General features: G+C 42.9%; 1 protein-coding gene across 1 annotated transcript in view; it reads right to left on the bottom strand.

Annotated features, from left to right (window-relative positions):
• Nucleotides 1–8,981: 8,981 nt before the first annotated feature.
• LOC139381937 (storkhead-box protein 1-like) overlaps nt 8,982–18,879 on the bottom strand; it is a 42,395-nt gene continuing 32,497 nt past the window's right edge. The window contains exons 2-4 of the mRNA XM_071125817.1: nt 14,075–14,227; nt 10,730–13,601; nt 8,982–9,797 (exon numbers count right to left, since the gene is read on the bottom strand). Of these exons, the coding sequence (XP_070981918.1) occupies nt 9,644–9,797; nt 10,730–13,601; nt 14,075–14,227 (3,179 nt within the window). The 3' untranslated portion in view covers nt 8,982–9,643. The remainder of the gene's footprint in view (nt 9,798–10,729; nt 13,602–14,074; nt 14,228–18,879) is intronic.

The following is an 18,879-nucleotide window of genomic DNA, read 5'->3' as shown; positions in this document are numbered from 1 at the left end:
CTTGTGTCCTTTTTCATTGAGTCCCTATTGATTTCTGTGTTCCCATACCAAATGTACATCGTTGTTATTACAGATAGACAATGGACTGGACTCAGGTGTTTGAGTCATTGTTTTTGCTTTGGAGACTCATTCGATTATCAGTGTATAGAATTATAGTTAGCTTCATAGGTCTTCACTCAGATGAGAACTTCTATCCTGAATAGATTTATTGTGTATACTAATCTATACGACTACAGGACTAGGTTGCTTTTACTGACACTTAATTTTGGACTTTCAGTTTATTTTTTTTGTGCAAATTCCATGGGATTGAGCTCTATTTACTGTTCTGTGTAAAAACAAAAAATAAAAATACTTTTTTTTTTAATGGTTTGGGTCATTTTCAAAGGATAAAATACATATACTGTTATGGGAGGGAATGATATTTTGAGCAGGTTCTTTTCCCCCTTTTGAAACACATTTATGCTTCAAACCATAGCATAGGCTTATTCCTTGTTAGATAGGTGCCTTATTGCATGCTATGTAGAAATGTATGCTGAGCTGTCAACTTTTTTTTGTTTTTTTTTGTTATTCATACTAACTTACTCCAACATTTTAAGATGTCATTACTTTCAGTCTTCTATGTATATTACCATTACACATCTCATTGTCATTTAATTTTCTCTCCTGTCTTTGTTGATTGGCCTCAATGTAGGTTTTCTTATTGAAGCTTAATTAAGGAAAATACATTTCGTTACAATGTCATCGATCCATATAAGGCTCTGCTTTCTGTAGAGGCCCCAGCCAGCCCCACCTTTCCCCCCAGATCTCTGAGTGGAACATATGGACAAATAAAGGTTGACTGTCAACATCGCATCAACGGTTTCTTGTCTGATTCCTGATTCTGTCATCTTGATATATAAATATAACACTTTGAAATGACACCCAGACTTCCCATTTACATATTGACTCAGTTTGGGATACCCTAAAAATACAATAGTGGTCCAATGTTTATTTTTTATGTTCATGATTGCATCCGTGTCATTTGAAAACTACCACTTACAACTATTTGATGTGAGAATTTATGAATTATTTAAGTGATAATGTTTTCGCCTCCTCCCCACAGACTACTGTAAGCATCAGCTCATTTGGTCTTGATTTTTCAGACACATGCCTACATTTGAGTCCACTTGGGGGCAGCCTTACATAAAGTAAAGTAACACTCCAGTGAAAATCAATTTTTTTAAAGCTCATATTCTGTTTTCTCATTTTCAATTAATGTTCTGAACTCGTCCCTTGTAGTTGTGGCCAAAGTATAAATTAGAGCAAATACTCAACCATCTAAAACTTATTTTTGAAAGAAAAAAACGTTTTTAAAAATGCTTGAAATGTGTTTCTAGCATTCATGACTAGCTAGTAGCTAGCTAACAACAAAAATAACAAAGCAATGGACAGAAATGACTCACCCCTTGTAAAATAATCATTCTGCATTTATTTCTGTTCCATCATGTGTTTTCAAATCCTGAATCCATCTATACTGACTACAGGCATTAGAAAGTGGTACTTACTGTTGTCTCGTTTTGTAGGCTAAGAATGGCCTAAAACTTTGCATCCTCTAATTCATGAAAACGTGGTCATATACAGTGCCTTGCGAAAGTATTCGGCCCCCTTGAACTTTGCGACCTTTTGCCACATTTCAGGCTTCAAACATAAAGATATAAAACTGTATTTTTTTGTGAAGAATCAACAAAAAGTGGGACACAATCATGAAGTGGAACGACATTTATTGGATATTTCAAACTTTTTGAACAAATCAAAAACTGAAAAATTGGGCATGCAAAATTATTCAGCCCCCTTAAGTTAATACTTTGTAGCGCCACCTTTTGCTGCGATTACAGCTGTAATTCGCTTGGGGTATGTCTCTATCAGTTTTGCACATCGAGAGACTGACATTTTTTCCCATTCCTCCTTGCAAAACAGCTCGAGCGCAGTGAGGTTGGATGGAGAGCATTTGTGAACAGCAGTTTTTTGTTCTTTCCACAGATTCTCGATTGGATTCAGGTCTGGACTTTGACTTGGCCATTCTAACACCTGGATATGTTTATTTTTGAACCATTCCATTGTAGATTTTGCTTTATGTTTTGGATCATTGTCTTATTGGAAGACAAATCTCCGTCCCAGTCTCCATCAGGTTTTCTTCCAGAATGGTCCTGTATTTGGCTCCATCCATCTTCCCATCAATTTTAACCATCTTCCCTGTCCCTGCTGAAGAAAAGCAGGCCCAAACCATGATGCTGCCACCACCATGTTTGACAGTGGGGATGGTGTGTTCAGCTGTGTTGCTTTTACGCCAAACATAACGTTTTGCATTGTTGCCAAAAGTTCAATTTTGGTTTCATCTGACCAGAGCACCTTCTTCCACATGTTTGGTGTGTCTCCCAGGTGGCTTGTGGCAAACTTTAAACAACACATTTTATGGATATCTTTAAGAAATGGCTTTCTTCTTGCCACTCTTCCATAAAGGCCAGATTTGTGCAATATACGACTGATTGTTGTCCTATGGACAGAGTCTCCCACCTCAGCTGTAGATCTCTGCAGTTCATCCAGAGTGATCATGGGCCTCTTGGCTGCATCTCTGATCAGTCTTCTCCTTGTATGAGCTAAAAGTTTAGAGGGACGGCAGGTCTTGGTAGATTTGCAGTGGTCTGATACTCCTTCCATTTCAATATTATCGCTTGCACAGTGCTCCTTGGGATGTTTAAAGCTTGGGAAATATTTTTGTATCCAAATCCGGCTTTAAACTTCTTCACAACAGTATCTCGGACCTGCCTGGTGTGTTCCTTGTTCTTCATGATGCTCTCTGCGCTTTTAACAGACCTCTGAGACTATCACAGTGCAGGTGCATTTATACGGAGACTTGATTACACACAGGTGGATTGTATTTATCATCATTAGTCATTTAGGTCAACATTGGATCATTCAGAGATCCTCACTGAACTTCTGGAGAGAGTTTGCTGCACTGAAAGTAAAGGGGCTGAATAATTTTGCACGCCTAATTTTTCAGTTTTTGATTTGTTAAAAAAGTTTGAAATATCCAATAAATGTCGTTCCACTTCATGATTGTGTCCCACTTTTTGTTGATTCTTCACAAAAAAATACAGTTTTATATCTTTATGTTTGAAGCCTGGAATGTGGCAAAAGGTCGCAAAGTTCAAGGGGGCCGAATACTTTCGCATGGCACTGTAAGATATATTACAATGTATACATGTTTCCGAGGGAATTAACTTACCATATGCCGGTTTTCAATGTATTTGATGGCCAAGAAGAAGTACGAATCAGAAAAGTTACTTAACTACTGAATGAACTATATCTTCCACCAGCTATGTATGTCCCACTTTCAACACCTTGCCAGTCTACAAAAAAAATCATTTTGAGCATTTTCAAAAAGCACTGTTAGTAAAACCACAAAGTAATCTAATATAAAACAAATCAAACATCCTGTAAGTCCTCAACTCAAACAGGCAGGAGTCACAAGCACGCTAATGAGGCTGCAGGATGTCTTACTGCTTGAGCGTCAAATATTTTGATAAAAGGCATCTGGTATGAGCAAATCAGTACACAAATATAATTTCAGAAAGGCAAGCTTGGAGTTTGTAGCTAATTTGAATAACCAAGTGTATGCACGTCTCATTGGCTAAGCTGTATTTGCTCAAACCACTCTGTTATTTCCCCACAGGCCAAGGGGCACAGAAAACCTGCTTTTTAACGTTGTTAATTCATTTTTTTTGGAAGGACATCTATTAAATCCATATTGTTATACATGTTTGGTAAATATTTCACTGAAATCTGGAACACAGGGAAGATACTTTAAGAGCTGGATTCAATCTGTATCACAGAAGATCCACCTTAAAATGTGAAGGTAATTTCTGATTGCGCTGACATATGCAGCATTTACCTTGAATGCATTCCCCCGAATGCGGGAAAATTGCCTTTAAATTTCAATTGCTTTAATGCATGGATCTTCCGCCATTCTTCTGCTGTAGGTTACAGATTTAATAATTCAAGAAAATGATAGCCTTCCCTTGTAGTTGTAGTTAGGGCTGTGGCAGCATGACATTTTGTCAGCCGGTTATTGTTATGCAAAATACTGCCGGTCACAAGGTTAGGTTAATTAACATAAACACATTTAGTATCAAATTTGATTTGTCACATACATGGTTAGCAGATGTTAATGCGAGTGTAGCGAAATGTTTGTGCTTCTAGTTCCGACAATGCAGTAATATCCAAGGAGTAATCTAACCTAACAATTTCACAACTACCTTATACACACAAGTGTAAAGGAATGAATAAGAATATGTACATTAAAAAATATATGAATGAGTGATGGTATAGAACGGCATAGGCAAGATGCAGTAGATGGTATATTGTACAGTATATACATATGAGATGAGTAATGTAGGGTATGTAAACATGTGAAAGTGGCATTGTTTAAAGTGGCTAGTGATACATTTATCACATCAAGATTGCAAGATGCAGTAGATGGTATAGAGTACAGTATATACATATGAGATGAGTAATGTAGGGTATGTAAACATTATATGAAGTGGCATTGTTTAAAGTGGCTAGTGATACATTTATTACATACATTTTTCCATTATTAAAGTGGCTGGAGTGAGTCAGTATGTTGGCAGCAGCCACTCAATGTTAGTGATGGCTGTTTAACAGTGATGGCACTGCTTTGATGCACCTGTACTGACCTCGCCTTCTGGATGATAGCGGGGTGAACAGGCAGTGGCTCGGGTGGTTGTTGTCCTTGATGATCTTTTTGGCCTTCCTGTAACATCGGGTGGTGTAGGTGTCCTAGAGGGCAGGTAGTTTGCCCCCGGTGATGCGTTGTGCAGACCTCACTACCCTCTGGAGAGCCTTACCGTTATGGGCAGAGCAGTTGCCGTACCATGCTACAGCCCGACAGGATGTTCTCGATTGTGCATCTGTAAAAGTTTGTGAGTGCTTTTGGTGACAAGCCGAATTTCTTCAGCCTCCTGAGGTTGAAGAGGCGCTGTTGCGCCTTCTTCACCACGCTGTCTGTGTGGGTGGACCCTTTCAGTTTGTCTGTGATGTGTACACCGAGGAACTTAAAACTTTCTACCCTCTCCACTACTGTCCCGTCGATGTGGATAGGAGGGTGCTCCCTCTGCTGTTTCCTGAAGTCCACGATCATCTCCTTTGTTTTGTTGATGTTGAGTGTGAGGTTATTTTCCTGACACCATACTCCGAGGGCCCTCACCTCCTCCATGTAGGCTGTCTCATTGTTGTTGGTAATCAAGCCTACCACTGTAGTGTCGTCTGCAAACTTGATGATTGAGTTGGAGGCGTGCATGGCCACGCAGTCGTGGGTGAAGAGGGAGAACAGGAGAGAGCTGAGAACGCAACCTTGTGGGGCCCCATTGTTCAGCGGGGTGGAGATGTTGTTACCTACCCTCACCACCTGGGGGGGCCCGTCAGGAAGTTCAGGACCCAGTTGCACAGGGCGGGGTCGAGACCCAGGGTCTCGAGCTTGATGACGAGTTTGGAGGGTACTATGGTGTTGAATGCTGAGCTGTAGTCGATGAACAGCATTCTCACATAGGTATTCCTCTTGTTCAGATGGGATAGGGCAGTGTGCAGTGTGATTGCGTCGTCTGTGGACCTATTGGGGTGGTAAGCAAATTGGAGTGGGTCTAGGGTGTCAGGTAGGTTGGAGGTGATATGGTCCTTGACTAGTCTCTCAAAGCACTTCATGATGATGGAAGTGAGTGCTACGGGGTGATAGTCATTTAGTTCAGTTACCTTAGTATCTCCAGGCCTCCACGCATACAAGCTGCATACAAGCCGCTGATGCGCGCTTTTGCTAAATCTATATTTAATTAAGTATAATAAATCAATTGAATATACACAATAAATCCATTATTTATTTTAGTCAGGTCTAAAGAAACCTGATATGAAGAAAATATATTTAAGAACAGAATGGTTGGCCTACTGTATGTTATCTGGCTATGTTCCATGCCATAGACTGTAGGCTTGTTGGTTTAGCTGAAACATATGCTTATAAGTCATGCCATTGTTTTATATTATAGGATTTTATAGTAGGAAGAATATTTTGAACTAAACTGAATAAAATACTAAGGATATTTTTCCCATTACGGAGTGGGTGTGCATATGAAGTGTCTTTGAAGCAGGTCCTCCCAATATGTTAGATTTAGAGTTATTTGGCAACTTAATTTGTGAATAATACAAACCTTAGAAATCAACACATATATGGCCTGCATGATGCTATTATCGGCTATTCCTAATTTAAGAAAGTAGAAGTAAAAAGTAAAAAGCTTGCATTCTGTTCCTTGCCTCAAGCTGCACAGCTGTTCTCTCATCAATTTATCATATTGTCACCCATCAGACTATTCTCAATTAATCTTGTCTTTACTAATATGTACAATTTGTTTAGATTTAGAATGAGCCATTAAGTGGGCAGAAACAAGTGCAGGAGAAAAAATACATGTTATCTGTATGCACGCAAATAGTGAATGGAGGCCGTGCACTTTCCCACCGGTCTTGTTCAATGATACGTCTTCGGTTTTATAGCTGAGCATGTGCGTAATATGAGCAGCTGAGAAATAAATACTATAACACTTATTTCACTCCACGCATCAACCACTGTTTGATGAGCATTATCTCGCTGCGCGACAGGTGATATTCCGCCCAAACTCTGTATGCCATGTTCTCACCAAACCTGTTCCTGCAGCTACCCAGTGCTTAAAGTTGTACTATGCAGAAATCGCTCCACCATTTCCTGGTTACCAAACTCTAATAGTACACCTGTTGGAGCGAACCATTGAGGAAAGCTCAGCATTACATGTAGATAGGTTTGGCTGCTAGGCTGAAGTAGCAAGGACATGCCCATTAAGAGAAGATGATACCCATGCCATATGACACCCAGACTATACTCTATTTTTGAAAGAATACATTAACCAAGACCATACGTGCATTCATGACAGCTAAACGTGCTATGGTCAGCAGAACACAGGAAGAAAGATGTAGGCAAGATAGCTGATGACTAACACGTAAAACATAAGCATGCAATACATACATTATTTTTAGAACATGGAAAGAGTTCTGCCATCGTTATAATCAAAAGCAGATATGAGCGTTAGTGGGCGTAAACAAGCAAAGAACTCAGAATAGGAATTTAATGGTGGCAGACGAACTAAGGGGGAGTAACTTTATTTACATATGTGATGTACACAAATACTATGTATGTATAAAAGCAGTGCTAAGAAGGGGCGGCTATTCCGTGGACCAGCACGGCTCCTAATAACTTGTATTAAAGTCTACATTGAATTCACAAAGTTCTTCTGAGAGTATTATATTTCTGAAACAATTATCCACGACACACCTAATTTCAATTTAAGTGAAAAAATAAGATAGTATAGTGTAGATAATCAGTGTATCAGCTATAATATATTTTCCATAACCAAACCCTTACGAAAAACGATTGCAGTCAGAGTGCAGTATAACTGCAGTGTGCTGTAAATACTGCATCCAAAATAACACTGTTTTTTTACTGCATTCATTTTGCAGTTAGATTGCAGTATTTAGAACAGAGCTACCGCTTCTTAATATTTATTTCAAGTCGAATGATAGATTTATAACTCAAATTGCTATGTGGATTTGGTCGGTTAGCCCAAAAAGTTACATATTGCCATATTGGGAAACCGAGTGAAATCTGTTCGGGAACGTGGTTTCACAACGAAACATATTTCAATAAACTGTTGACAGCCCTTCTGTGCGCTCGAGAAAGAAATAAAGGAGAGATGGGAAACGCATTGTGGTGAGAAATGATGTAGGCTATAGCTAAAGGTGTGCCACCCAATTAATTATACAAATATAAAAATTCCCTATCAGAAGGCTATTCAAAATCGCTCGTGGATATAACATTTGGACCGTAGCATACGGTAACCAGTCCATCCATTATGCATAATAATACAGTCCACACTCAAAGGCGATTACTCGAATTTGTTTAATTTTGAAGTATAGCCTAGACCAATTATGTACTAAAGACATCTTAAATCGGTTTTGTTTTGTGTTTTTCTGTCATGCATAATATGCGGTAGGCTATGTATTGTATAACGGCACAATCATCATTTTAATTCCGTTTTTTTTTCGGGCTTGGGCTCAAAAGCAAATGCATAAGCTCTAATATGGATATGGGCGTTTTTAATGAATCATCCATCACCTTAGAAAGCTGTCCATTTCATTGTTAGTCTTTGAAACAACATTTACAATGACCATGTTTTACACTCAGTTTCAACCGACTGTTGAACTTCTTTTTTTCAAATGGATCACCAGTGGGGTGAGTTTTAAAAGCATGATACTGTTTTGATGTGATTTTCGATTGCATTTACATTGATGTCAGAGTGGTTAGAGGGACAATAGACCCCTTAGAACCAGGCCATTAGAACCTGTACTACCAAAGCATGTCCACAGTGCATAACAAGAAATTACCATGACTCAACAGTCACATGGAATTTGACTGTGGTCATGACTCATGACTGGTGGTGTGGTGGTAATATTGCCACCACAACAGCCCTCTAGCCTTCACATAACACTAAACCACCTCCCATTCCTCCACCCATTCCACACTCCTAACGCTAGCTCCCCCAGAGACGGGTGACATGGTTGGGGTTTCTCTTCCATGTACACCTCTTCACTGGAGCCTCCACCAACACGCAATGCTTAGCTTATCAGCTGTTTGCCAGGTTCAGGTTTTTTACAAGTCTTTCCTGAGTGATGTGAATTTACTTTTTTGCCACTGGAATTCCTATTGTAAATCTAGTAATTTCAGGTGAAAGGTTAGGTAGTAGTAGAGTCACTTTATTTTCTTGTGAGTGTACATGTGTCATCCAATTTCTTAAAAAAATAAAAAAAATTATGATAAAAGATATGATCCACACATTCAGCGAGGAGGTGGCTTGTGGTGCATACAGATTTATTTGTGTTACACATGGCTACAAGGAAAGAGGTGTGAAAATGAAGATGAAGGTTAAAGATCCAGTACTGAGTTATTTTGTCATCATTTTAGGCCAAGTTGAATGTAGTGAAAAACATTAGCAACTCAGAGTACAACCTGTTACTTCAACCCCACCAATCGATTGATCATGCATTTAACATAGTCGATTCACCAGTCATTAGCCGAATACGTCTCTCAGGATATTCCTGTTAAATGTTATATACAGAATGGGAAAAGTAGACTATACATCTGTACAAAGACCTCCATTGGGGTAGGTTTGGAGTTGAGCACCCATAAATTACTGCTATAGACTATAGCCCTGGAGGACAGGATATATAACCAGGCTAGACAATGAGGAAAGGTTAGAGGTTCACAGCAGATTTATGACAGCAGTGAAACAAATAGATGCTGTAAGTCCATAAAGACTGGGGTTGTGTACCCCATATCTGATAGCACAGTGTTCCTACTTCCCATGCTTTTTGGTGGTAGAAAAGAGGGAGCTGCATCAGAGGACTCATGGGCCCTAACACAGAGCTGCATCAGGGAGATCATAGTCCCTCACACAGAGCTAAATCGGGGAGCTCATGATCCCTCGCACGGAGCTGCATCAGGGGGCCTATGGTCTCATACGTTCATGACGGGTGTGAGCTGTAGCAGAGAGCTCTGTGGTCGCATGGCTGAGCTCTTGGAGTGCAGTTTCTCCAGGTTCTGTAGGAAACCTTGCCTATTTAGACTCTCCAGAATCCCTGTGTTGTTAGTTGCCAGACAAACACGGGTCCTGTAGGGAGAAACATAGAAGAACAGGGTGTAAATGCATGGATGGACACTTGTGTGCACATGAACACAAACTGGTCTGTGGGGATTGGGGAGATTAACCATATCAGTTGGATAGAAATACAATATGCAATACACCGTTAGTCACACACACTAACTATACTGTGAAATCCAAGTGAAAACAACTCTGCTCTTCACCACAAAAGGGGAAAAGTCAAGTACTTATAAAGTTAATGGAAAAACTTTTGACCTTTTCCCCTTTCTTTGTTTTAAACATGAGGGTGTACCCATTCCAAAGTAATTACATTAATCACTATAATCATTCCCCTCTGTCTAAATACTGCCTGGTGTAATTGGCTATGGGGTGTTTGTTCAGCTTCATCTCCATTGACATGAAAAGGGAAGAGAGAGAAGGCACACCACCGACCAGGACCATGGGTGATCTAACTACTCCCAGCCTTAGCTTATTTTCTGCATCTCCACATTCCTCCACCCTCCCTGGGCCAGCACTATAGGCTCTATAGCCTTTACCTCAGCCAAAGAGAGAGGCTAGGGTTACAGCTGGAGATAGAGGTCGAGGCCGCAGGCGAGAAGACAAATAAACAGGGGATTTAAGGGCCAAGTGCCTCTGTTATGTTTTCTGGTTGACTGGGACCTCACACAGGAGAGGATGTGAGGAAGATAGGTACTGCTGCCTAGAGGAGTTCCACTGAGTTGGCACTACAAATGAAGGCCATTCTTGGGGCATAGTCCTTTAAAATAGACTAATACTGATGAATATCATGGTCATTTAATAATATCTAGCTGGTGCCAAATTGTCACAATCACTCCACAAAATATAATGAGACCCTTTGTGAAAAGTGGTATAACTGCAATCCATAAAAAAAATGTGACGATGATGATCATCAAAATTTTAATACAAAGAAATAAACTCACCGTGGCGAGTCTATCCCGCTGTCTCCTGTGTTGCTCTGACTCTCCCCCGCCTCCCCCATTATCTCTCCCCGTCCAGCTCCACTGGGCATGCCCAGACTGGCACTTGAGGTCTGAGGGCCTCCTCTCTCCCCGAGGGTCTCAAAGACACCCTTTTCCTCCTCCTCCTCTACTCCACACCCCCAGTGAGATGACTCCCTGTCCCCCTCGTCTGCTGATTTATGGAGGGTCTCAGCATCCGAGTCCACCTCGCTGGTCTGGCAGTAGTCAAAGATGCTGCTGTCTGCTGCCTCAGGTGGCTCTAAACCCTCTGGAGCTTCCAGGGAGAGGCTGGCGTCCTGTCTTCGCTCCCCCGGGATTGGAGCTCTTCGTCTGGGGATGGGATCACTGTGGATTCCTGGGGACGTGTGGCTGCGGTGGTTATGGGTAGAGCCGCTCACCCTGAACCACCTCTCCTCTTCCTGTCTTTGGGGGCTGTGGGGGGACAGAGGGGGGTCTTGGTGGATAGTGGAAGAGTGTTCCCCCGGAAAAGTGCTGTTCCAGTCTGCTTGGAGGGAATGGGGGTTGGGACAGTGGGGTTGGGGCTCGTGGTAAGGGGAGTGAGGTTGGTTGTGGTAGTGGGTGATAGTGTCTTGGTATATGGTCTTAGGATCGTGGTAGAGGGATTGAGAGTCACGATAATGAGACAGGTGTGTTTGATAGACCTCTCTGTTGTCAATGACTCCCTCCTCACTCAGATACAGAGAACTACAGGCATCCTCATCTTCTTCCTCTGCTCTCTGGTAAAACCTGTGATCATCTTCTATAAACTCATCACTCTCTATCATAAAGCCATTACTCTCCACTGCTAACCCATCACTGGCCCTTTGCCCATGCCCTGGACTCCTGTGGGCTCTACTGACACCACTGCTGTGTACCAGCCCATGTTGTTTGGGGGTGGTACTGCAGACCTGTTGGTGTGAGGAGAGCAGGTCAGGCCTGTGGGTTAGGTCTCCCTGTGTGTCTGTGTGTTTGAAGGAGTGCCTGCGATGCACAGCAGGCTTTGGCCAAGGCATGGCCTGGTCGTACGGGTGGGCAGGGACTGAGTCATAGGGGTGGGTACTAGGGAGGTTGGCATCAGAGTCCAGGGTTTGGATTGTTACTGCTGGGTGTCTATGGTCTGTTGTACTGCCATATTCTACTTGCTGTGTCGTCCTATGCTTTCCCTCCTTCTCCTTCCCTCCCTCCCTGCTCTTCCTCCCTCTGTTCTTTCCCTCCCTCTGATATCTAACCTTGTCGTCCATCCTTAGTGTGCTGCTCTGTGGGTAAGCCGAGCTGTAGTCCAACGGTAATTCACTGGGTGGTTTGGTGTCAGAGAGGGGCAGGAGGAGGGGTTCGGTGGTGAACACCCTCTCGTGGAGACGATCACATGACCTGTCCTCAGCTGTATGAGACTTCCCAGCATACTGTGTGTCAGCAGAGGTTGCTTTTGCTTTGTGCGGGTCCCAGGATTTGGAGCGGTGTCCCGCTGGTTCTCTCCTCCCTCCTCCTGAAGTCTTTCCCTCTTTCCCCTCCTTCGCTTCCTTTCCCTCTCTCCTCCTCTGTTCTTTGTGGGTCATAGTAGGTGCCACAGTCTGGGTTGTGGCTGTATCTTTCCCAGGTGGTTGACCATCAAAGGGGTTGTCAATGCGTTTCTTATAGAGGCTTTTCCCCTCCACCGCTCCTGGCTCCTCTCTGTGGTCTAATTCATCAATAGGGACCTTTGGTCTGAGGCAAGAGGGAACCAGGTCCTCCCCGTCTGGGTCCACATCCACACACACTGGGGCCTTAGTCTTCAGCCGGTCTCTCTGTTTCTCTCTGGAGGAATGGGCCCTTCTCTTACTGCGAGAGGCCTTGGAGATAGATCTCCTGCCCCCAGCCCCTACTCCTAGTCTGGCTCGGGAGGACTGGTGGTGTCTGGGCTTGGAGCAGTTTAGGATCTCAGTGGACATGCCCTTGTCCACACCCTTGTCCCCTCCGTCAACCCTGTCCCCCTTGTGCAACCCTCTGTCCCTTTCCACCCCTCTTTCCCCTCGTCTTTCCGTTTCCATCCCTCTCTCCCCTCCTCTCTCCTCCAGTTTCTTCATTAGTACAGTGTGGCGTGTCAGGTTGTCAACAGTGAGCTCAGGGTTGATGCGTCTGATGATAGCGTGCTCCAGGTCTCTGGGCAGATTGTTCAGATCCTCCTCGTCCCTCACTGGCCACTCCTCCGGAGGGAACTGACCTGAGAACAAGGCATATTCTTTCTTCACTTTCTCCTTCTTCCCTCCGTTCCTCCTGAAGAGGCTAAGGCCAAACCTCCTCCCTAGTTTCTCCTTGCCATCTTTGTCTTTGTCCTTACGGCTAGTGGCAGTGGTGGTAGCCGTAGTGGTCTTGCTGACCTCACTAATCTGGTAGTCTGTGGCCGTCGAGGTCGACTGGTGCTGGACTTGAGGCTTGTGGTCTCGAGGCCACTTCAGGCTCTTCCCTGTGCAATCGCTAATAGAAACAGAAACTGAGTGCTGGTCTGGGACAGATGGAGGAACCATGGCAGCTAAAGTGGCCGTAGTAGCAGCATTGGTCACGTTCTGGGCAGGAGCAAAGCAGCTGCAGGACTTGCAGTGGGTCACCAGGGGGGACTGTGGGTGGCTCTCCAGAGTGTCATTACTGAGCAGGTAGGTGATGGGGGGAGGGGAGGGCAACTCATTGTCTCCAGACCCTGAGGTCCACCAGCTCTTCTCTCTCACCAGGCTGTTGGTGATGAAGTAGGTCTGAGGAGTGACAATGAAGTAGCCCTCTCCTGTGTGGTAGATCTTCCTCTCTTTGATCAACGAGCCCAGAGCGTTGTACAGGATGTCTTGAGTAGGGATGGTCATCCCTGGCAAGGAGAGAGAGAGAGAAGTTCAGCCATATTAGTTAATACAGTTTATCTCCTTTAAATCCCTCAAAAGTTACTGTATATCTGCAGACAGGCTGAAAACTGCCAGTTGAGACTAAGCGTTAGACTTAATACACTAATATCATTCTCCCCTTTTTTCCCAACTACAATTCCCCTTTTTCAGGAGCACCTGTGGTTGAATGTACTGTATGTTTTAACTTATTTATTTTGATTTAACCTTTATTTTAACTAGGCAAGTCAGTGGAGAACAAATTCTTATTTACAATGACGGCCTACCAGGGAACAGTGTGTTAATTGCCTTGTTCAGGGGCAGAACAACAGATTTTTTTACCTTGTCAGCTCTGGGATTCGATCCAGCAACCTTTCGGTTAGTGTCCCAACGCTCTAACCACTAGGCTGCCTGTATGTAAGGACATGCCCTGAAGCTCTCCCCATACATCTGTATATGTTACCTTGGTGAGCCTTGGTCATGTGACTGATGAGGGCATCCTGGTTGACGGTGATGTTGGAGGAGTTCATGTCAGAGATGACACAGCATAGGACCTCGGCTAGAGGGATGAACTGAGACTGGGGCACTGGAGACATCTGCACTGGGGACAGGTCACCTGGAAAACACACACACACACACGCACACGCACACACACACACACACACACACACACACACTTAGACTGGTGAAACACACAAACATCTGTGTCACATCCACATCTGTTATTGTTGAGTTTTCATGTAGTAGCAATGTTATGACCACTGTTGGTCTTCAACAAGTCTGTTTTTGCCAGTCAAAATAACTTAATTCTGTCATGGTTGCAACTTTTACTTTGTGGTCTAGATCCTTTTTCCAGTAAAAATAATCCTGTCACGCCCAAGATGAGATTTCTGAATGTGGGTGGTCCAGTGAGTAATGTAGACCAGGCCTGACTTCCATTGGAATTCCATTAATACTGGGATGGATTGCGGTATTCCATATATGCTGGGAGCGACCACGGAATGTCATTACCCCCACAGAAGTGACCACAAGTTCTGCCTGCCAGGCTATCACATATCACCTCTATATCATACTGTGTCTTCAGCTGCTATAACCCGGCCACACACTTTTGGGAATTTTCTTGTGATCCAAGAAAAATACATAAACTAAATGTATGTTTAAAAGAGAGAGAGGGAGGGAGGAAGGGATGGAGGGAGAAAGAGAGAGCATTTTACAGACACTTCAATCCGTACAAAGCTCAGACTGTACCTAAAATGTCTGTCTCTCTCTCTGTCTCTTTGTCTGTCTCTCTCTCTCTCTCGCATGCACAAGTGAACACCAGTGGAGACTGCTGAGGGGAGGACAGCTCATAATAATGGCTGGAACGGAGGAAATTGAATATTTGATACCATTCCACTAATTCCACTCCAGCCATTACCAAGAGCCCGTTCTCCCCAATTAAGCTGTCACCAACCTCCCGTGGAGTGCACACTACACACACACACATCAAACCCACCCAACCAACCCGAGGGCTGACTGACAGCGTTCCAATGACATGATTCTAAGATCTGGAAGCCATCTCAGAGAGAAACCACAGGCCTTTGAAATCATAAAACAAACTCATTTCAAAACATAGCAGACATTTTAACATTTTAAGACTGATTCATCTCAGGACCAAAGACAAGAAACTGCAGTGGAGTTCCTCACATACAGTAAAACAGTCAATTACCTGCCATACCAGCCTAGACTAGAAGGACTGAACTCCCTCAGGACTACAGGTTTTTTATAGTATTGCTTCAGTGTCTGTTTCTTTACTAACTGAAGATGCACAGACAGGGGGAGGAGAGACCGTGATGGTACGTGGGGGGGACAGAGCGGGAGAGAGAAAAGCGACAGGGAAACAGATGTGGAGAGAGAGAGGGGGAGATAACAAAACCATAAAGTTCTCCCCCCCCCCCCCCCCCCCCTTAAAGGGATAGTTTCAAGTTTTAATGTCTCATAGGAAATATGAAATACACAATAACGTAAGTAAGTAAGCATACTACTGTGAGGGATATTTTATACTTGTACTTTTCTAATAACTTAGTTTTGTGTTCTATTCATGTGCTGTTCTAATAACCAATTTCTATGATCGTGCAAGTGACTGATTGAACGAATCCTCACTTATCAGTATCTGCAATTTGGCAGTACGCCCAGACCTTGTTTTGAGAACGAAAGATCTCAGTTTCAAGGTCTCAGCTTAGAGAGAAGAAGCCTTGTGAGATATTGGTCGGTCACATGAATAAAGCAAACGTTAATTCATTATGAATGATGAATAAGCTAAATCATGCAAATATAACTTGTCTGTATATAAGAGAACTAACGGGACTACCCCAGGTGGAGCTCCTGATTGACATGTGTACTTGGTGCATTGAGTTGGTTGGAACCTCTCCAGCGCGCTGATAATAAAGGATGATTCATTCAAGATTGACTTCGAGTGTCCCTGGTGGTAATTTCTACGACATTTGTAAGAATTGCCACAACACTACATACAGGAAATATTTAAAAAGTCAGTTCCAATATAAATATTTACATGTGCAGGGATACCGGAGTGATGGAGGTAGATGTGTATAGGACTAAGGGGACTAGGCAACAGGATATGCGTTTAACAGAGTAGCGGCAGCTTGCATGTGAGTGGGTGTGCGGGTGTGGTGGGTCTGTATAAATGTACAGTACCAGTCAAAAGTTTGGGCAAACCTACTCATTCAAGGGTTTTTATTTATTTTTACTATTTTCTACTCTGTAGAATAATAGTGAAGACATCACAGCTATGAAATAACACATATGGAATCATGAAGTAACCAAAAAAGTGTTAAACAAATCAAATATATTTTATGTTTGAGGTTCTTCAAAGTAGCCACCCTTTGCCTTATTCACAACTTCCACCGAGGGTTTCTCCTCTCCCTGTTCGGGAGGTGCTCGTCGGTCGTCGTCGCCGGCCTACTAGCTACCACCGATCCATTTTTATTTTTTGTTTGGTTCTGTCTGTTTCTTACACGTATGTTCTATTGAGTTAATTTCTGTGGGTTTATTAACCTTGATGCCTGCTGGTATTTTGTGCGGGATTATTTCTGTGTTTGTTTGGTGCGTGTGCTAGGTTGCGCCACAGGCTATTCTCACGGTCGTTTGAGCCATTGTGATTTATTTAGGAGTAGATTGTTTTTCCTCCTGTTGTCACTTCGTATTCCTGTTTTGTTGGGTGCCTTCGTTGGGTTTGTTTCCCGACCAGTTTTGTTGTGTTTTGGGACTTCCAAATAAGTATTTTCTATTTGGACCTCAGTGCTCTCCTGCTCCTGACTCTTGCACCCACCTCGTCCTAGTGAGGCATCTTACAGCCTTGATGACAGCTTTGCACACTCTTAGCATTCTCTCAACCAGGAGGTCGGGTGATTGTGGAGGCCAGGTCATCTGATGCAGCACTCCATCACTCTCCTTCTTGGTCAAATAGCCCTTACACAGCCTGGAGGTGTGTTTTGGGTCATTGTCCTGTTGAAAAACAAATGATAGTTCCACTAAGTGCAAACCAGATGGGATGGTGTATCTCTGCAGAATGCTGTGGTAGCCATGCTGGTTAAGTGTGCCTTGAATTCTAAATAAATCAAGGACGGTGTCACCAGCAAAGCACCCCCACACCATCACACCTCCTCTTCCATGATTCATGCGTTCACCTACTCCGCGTCTCACAAAGACACAAATTCGGATTTGGACTCAAATTTGGACTCATCATCTCAAAAGACAGATTTCCACCGGTCTAATGTCCATTGCTTGTGTTTCTTGGCCCAAGCAAGTCTCTTCTTCTTATTGGTGTCCTTTAGTAATGGTTTCTTTGCAGACTTTTGACCATGAAGGCCTGATTCACTCAGTCTCAACTGAACAGTTGATGTTGAGATGTGTCTGTTACTTGAACTCTGTGAAGCATTTATTTGGGCTGCAATTTCTGAGGCTGGTAATTCCAATTAACATGTCATCTGCAGCAGAGGTAACTCAGGGTCTTCCTTTCCTGTGGCGGTCCTCATGAGAGCCAGTTTCATCACAGAGCTTGGTGGTTTTTGCAACTGAACTTGAAGAAACTTTCAAAGTTCTTGACATTTTCTGGATTGACTGACCTTCATGTTTTAAAGTAGTGAAGGACTCATTTCTCTTTGCTTATTTGAGCTGTTCTTGCCATAATATGGACTTGGTCTTTTACCAAATAGGGCTATCTTCTGTATATCACCCCTACCTTGTCACAACACAACGCATTAAGAAGGAAAGAAATTCCACAAATGAACAACAACCTGTTAATTGAAATGCATTCCAGGTGACTACCTCATGAAGCTGCTTGAGAGAATGCCAAGAGTGTGCAAAGCTGTCATCAGGGTAAAGGGTGGCTACTTCGAAGAATTTCAAATATAAAATGATTCCATATGTATTATTTAATAGTTTTGATGTCTTCACTAGTACTCTACAATGTAGAAAATAGTAAAAATAAAGAAAACCCTTGGAATGAGTAGGTGTCCAAACTTTTGACTGGTACTGTATGTATATGCATATTATGTGTTTGTGTGTGTGTTGGAGTGTGTAGGGCTCTGTGAATGTGCATAGAGACAGTGCAAATATTGTAATTATTTTGTTAGCTTGTTGATGTCAGACTTGATGCACCAGTACCTCTTTCCCTGTGGCAGCAGAGAAAATAGTCTATGGCTTGGGTGGTTTGGGTCTTTTGGCAATGAAGCCCTTTTGTCTGTGTGCAGTATGAAAGAAGTTTCTAACTAGAGCTTGCGCAAATGCTAACTAGTGTTAGCGCAATTACAGGAAGTCTATGGTATCATCTAGCATGCTAGTAGATACCATAGACCTCCAGTCATTGTGCTAACACTAGTTAGCATTGGCTCACAAAAGTACATCTAACTTATTTTATACTGGATGCAGAGACATAAAAATGCTATCCCTGAGTTCAACTGACTCTGGGGAAGTAGATAAATGGTTTCATTGCAAAAATCCCGAAGTATCCCTTTAACTTCTTATGGCTGCAGGGGCAGTATTGAGTAGCTTGGATGAAAGGTGCCCAGAGGTGCCCAGAGTAAACGGCCTGCTCCTCAGTCCCAGTTGCTAATATATGCATAGTATTATTCGTATTGGATAGAAAACACTCTGAAGTTTCTAAAAATGTTTGAATGATGTCTGTGAGTATAGCAGAACTCATATGGCAGGCAAAAACTTGAGAAAAAATCCAAACAGGAAGTGGGAAATCTGAGGTTGGTCGATTTT

Source organism: Oncorhynchus clarkii, chromosome 23, assembly GCF_045791955.1.
Source record: "Oncorhynchus clarkii lewisi isolate Uvic-CL-2024 chromosome 23, UVic_Ocla_1.0, whole genome shotgun sequence".
Lineage (NCBI taxonomy): Eukaryota > Metazoa > Chordata > Actinopteri > Salmoniformes > Salmonidae > Oncorhynchus > Oncorhynchus clarkii.
This window is presented reverse-complemented; position numbering and strand designations above follow the sequence as displayed.